Source organism: Diaphorina citri, unplaced genomic scaffold, assembly GCF_000475195.1.
Source record: "Diaphorina citri unplaced genomic scaffold, Diaci psyllid genome assembly version 1.1 scaffold9672, whole genome shotgun sequence".
In the NCBI taxonomy this organism is placed as follows: Eukaryota; Metazoa; Arthropoda; class Insecta; order Hemiptera; family Psyllidae; genus Diaphorina; species Diaphorina citri.
The window spans coordinates 7,614-11,413 of NW_007387046.1; the positions used below are offsets into that span (position 1 = coordinate 7,614).

Sequence of the window (3,800 nt, forward strand, 5' to 3'; positions counted from 1 at the left end):
GAAAGTCGTGTGAAGTTCCACACCAGATTTTCCTGTGTCAAATTTGTTTTTTTCAGAGTTATGTATATATTATAACTTCAAAAGGGAACGTGCCATTCTTCTGTTCATCGATGGAGCTGCTTAGGTATGATATGTATAGAAATGGGAGGGTGAAACTTAACTCGTTGCCCTCTCTGACGAACGCGTTGAGATAAACTTCCTACAGCAGCCAGAATGCACGCTTGAGGAGGATTGATGATAGCAGAGAAGTTCTTGATACAAAACATGCCCTAGGTTAGATATAGACACTGTGCCCACCCTGCTGAATGAGAAAAAAAGTTTTTAGACCAATCAGATAAGAAATATCTTTTTTTATCAATTTTCATATTCTCTAAATGAATACTTTTACAATGACCACTGAGGTCATTTAGAATAGAAAAGTGTATAATAATATTCATTTATATTAATTTCCTATTTAAATGACACTTTTTATTATACGAATTAATTTAGAATAGAACTGTAAATAAATAAGTGTTATACATGGTACTATTCAAATGATGGTGATTCTTGACGGAATATACCTAATCTATAGCCAACTGGTGCAATTACAGATACGGCTAATATAATATACATTATAAATACAGTGAGCTAAGATCTGAAGTAGCAACCACAAAGTGGTGGGAGAACCATCAACCATTTCGCCAGCACCTGAGAGCTCCTCACAGGAGGGCTCGTCAGACTGTGTTTGGCCGGCGCTCAGATTATTATTGACGGTAAGATCTACCTTTCATTTTCCTTCTAATTCTCCCAGGGTCTTGGATCACCTTTGACTATTTTGAATACTATTCTATCTTGTTCAAATGTCTCAATAATAAATGAACAAGTAGCTCATCTTGAATTAATATTAACTTAATAAATATTTCTCATTATAATAAATCACCCCATAATAAAACAAATAACTGTTCATTAATTTCCTCAATCGAAGTGTTTTCATTTATCCTCTCGCCACGGGCCAAATAACCCCGTGACAAGGAACACTAATGAAGAAAACGCCTTCTTCATGTTACAGGTCTCAACGAACTTTAGAATGTCAGAGGACATCAGTTGGATATGAAGTTTGATGTTGAATAATACCGAAATAAGATAAGGAGACCGAGCAACATTTAACCAAAATAGAAGACGAAACTCTGCACATCTGTCGGAATGGACAAATCGACCACGGATATCAAAATGGACGTCAAACCAAATCCCTTGACAGAAACCTGCTCTAATACTGACACTACAGACGGCAAGGAACCCAAAGAAATCTTTACTGAAGTCAAACTGACGAAATTATCAGGCTATGACGTGTCTAAGCGGCGGGAATCAAACACATCGGTAAAGTCAAGGAAATCTTCAATGTCTGCATCTTCACGGCGTGGTTCTAGGATAGACACGGATGATGATGATGAGTTCGATGAGAATGGACTGCCTCATATACCCAATATCACCTACAGGTAACTCATAACATGATATTGGCCATATTATACCCATCATCACTTCTTCATTTCGGAAACAGGAAGTATACAGGAATCTTGCTTTTGTGCTTAGTTCCAAAAAAGAGACCTCTTACTAGTGACAATCTGATCGAATAATCTAAATCTTCCCCTCTCATTTGACTTTCTACAGGAAAGGGTCCATCATATCATTTCCAATCACGGATGATCTACCCTGTATGCGAAATAAAAGACACTCTATAAGTTCCGGGAGCCAAGCGGAATACGCTTTGAATTTCAGCAGCAAAAAAAAAAAAGGAAAACACCATCTGTAAGATAAGTTCTAACGAACTGAGTGTACCTCTTTGGTGATCTGACACTTTCTAACTCTTTAGTGAACCGGTCCAATATGGTTGGGTCTTAGTAAAGAAAAAGAAAAAAAAATGGTTTCTAACGCTTGAAAATTGGAAATATTGGAATACGTAACTACTTTTTCGAATCCAAAAGTATGTACCAATTTTATGACGGTAATTCGAAAAGAAACAATAATTATATTCTAATGTCTCAAATGGGTAGGTACCTAAATGACATAGCTTGTATTGACATGTCATAAAAATTCGACATCCATCACTTATGCTTATGACTATTTAGGTAGGTGAGTATAAATTTATTCAATACTAATTTGGCAGAGCAATAAATCTAATATTTATCCAATTTGTACAACAAAAAATATTTACAAATAAAAATGTCTTTGTAAAAACCAGTGGTTCGTCTACAGACACTATTAGAGTGTGAAAAGCGTCGCAATTAGAAGGTATCCAAAAGGATTGAAGATACTACTGATCAAATTTTGTAATGTAAAGCCCACACTTACGTTGTTCCCTTCAATATCGAAGTGGGTAAAGTTTAGTGATATCCTATACTGAGGCGGTGCTACTATTTCCCAGATGCAAGTCTTGTTCTTAATGTACAGATCAGGAAATGAGGGACTCGTCAGCGTGCCGTTGGGAGTGTTCAGAATTCCACCACAAGCATCTGGAAAAACGAAAATACGAAATTTAGGATGAACAGTTCCCAGATTCTACCTACATTTCCACCTAAAGTTTACTTGATAAAATAAAGACAATCTCATTTGAGCAGGTATGAAGAATAACGAAGTAAAATTAGCACGATCCAGGGATGGAAAAAAAGTATAAATACGTACATAAGTTTTATCATTTCACCTCTAGCTTTAACACTCACCCAAACAGATTTTCCCGTCCGAATGAAGTTCATATCCAATCTTACAGGAACACTCGTAACCACCCAATATATTCTTACAGGTATGTTCACACCCATGATCTTCTAATGCACACTCGTCAAACTCTGGAATAAAAAAATGCTTAATTTAAGATAAGAGAAGGAAGGTACTTACGGACATTAACCTATTTTTCCTTTTGTTACCCAAAGTTACAATTCTCGGAAAAATCAAGCGCAAGTTCCTGTTAGGGTAAGGCCGGATTTGGAGCCAAGCGGAATACGCTTTGAATTTCAGCAGAAAAAAAAAAGAAAAAAAGGAAAACACCATCTGTAAGATAAGTTCTAACGAACTGAGTGTACCTCTTTGGTGATCTGACACTTTCTAACTCTTTAGTCTGACTCACCTTTCATGAAAATGGCGGAGAAGCCTGGTTTCTGTACTGAACCATCTGATACGAATTTGATCATAAGCTTGGTACCACTTGACTTGATATCAGGTGGTAGTTTATATCCGCAGTAAGTTCCAATAATGGGTGAATCAGGCGCATGCCCATCTCTAATCTCAACATAATCATATGTACACTGGTCATGATTCTCAATCTCGAATGACTGGAATTTGAGCGCCACCTGAAATAAATAATAAACGATTGATTAGGTACCTACCCAAAAAAAGTAGATAACTCAGGAGTAACAAGGAATAAATGACACAAAATTTCACCAAAATGTTACCAATATTGATTGATTGGAAAACATCCTGAAATTTTCAAATATAAGTGGATATTGATGGATACCGTCCAATCCTACCTGAAATTCAGCTGGTGATCAGGTACCTATCCAAAGAAGTAGATAACTCAGGAGAAATGTCACCAAGATTGATTGATTGGAAAACATCCTGAAATTTTCAAATATAAGTGGATATTGATGGATACCGTCCAATCCTACCTGAAATTCAGTACCTACCCAAAAAAGTAGATAACTCAGGAGTAACAAGGAATAAATGACACAAAATTTCACCAAAATGTTACCAAGATTGATTGATTGGAAAACATCCTGAAATTTTCAAATATAAGTGGATATTGATGGATACCGTCCAATCCTACCTGAAAT

The 3,800-nt window shown here is 36.3% G+C and overlaps 1 protein-coding gene across 1 annotated transcript in view; it reads right to left on the reverse strand.

The window, feature by feature from the left end:
* Nucleotides 1-3,508, reverse strand: part of LOC113472881 (dorsal-ventral patterning protein tolloid-like) — a gene marked incomplete at both ends in the record, with an annotated part of 11,118 nt that extends 7,610 nt beyond the window's left edge. Inside the window, 4 exons of the mRNA XM_026832666.1 lie at nt 2,329-2,489; nt 2,697-2,819; nt 3,098-3,320; nt 3,498-3,508. Of these exons, the coding sequence (XP_026688467.1) occupies nt 2,329-2,489; nt 2,697-2,819; nt 3,098-3,320; nt 3,498-3,508 (518 nt within the window). The remainder of the gene's footprint in view (nt 1-2,328; nt 2,490-2,696; nt 2,820-3,097; nt 3,321-3,497) is intronic.
* Between the last annotated feature and the right edge of the window lie 292 nt (nt 3,509-3,800).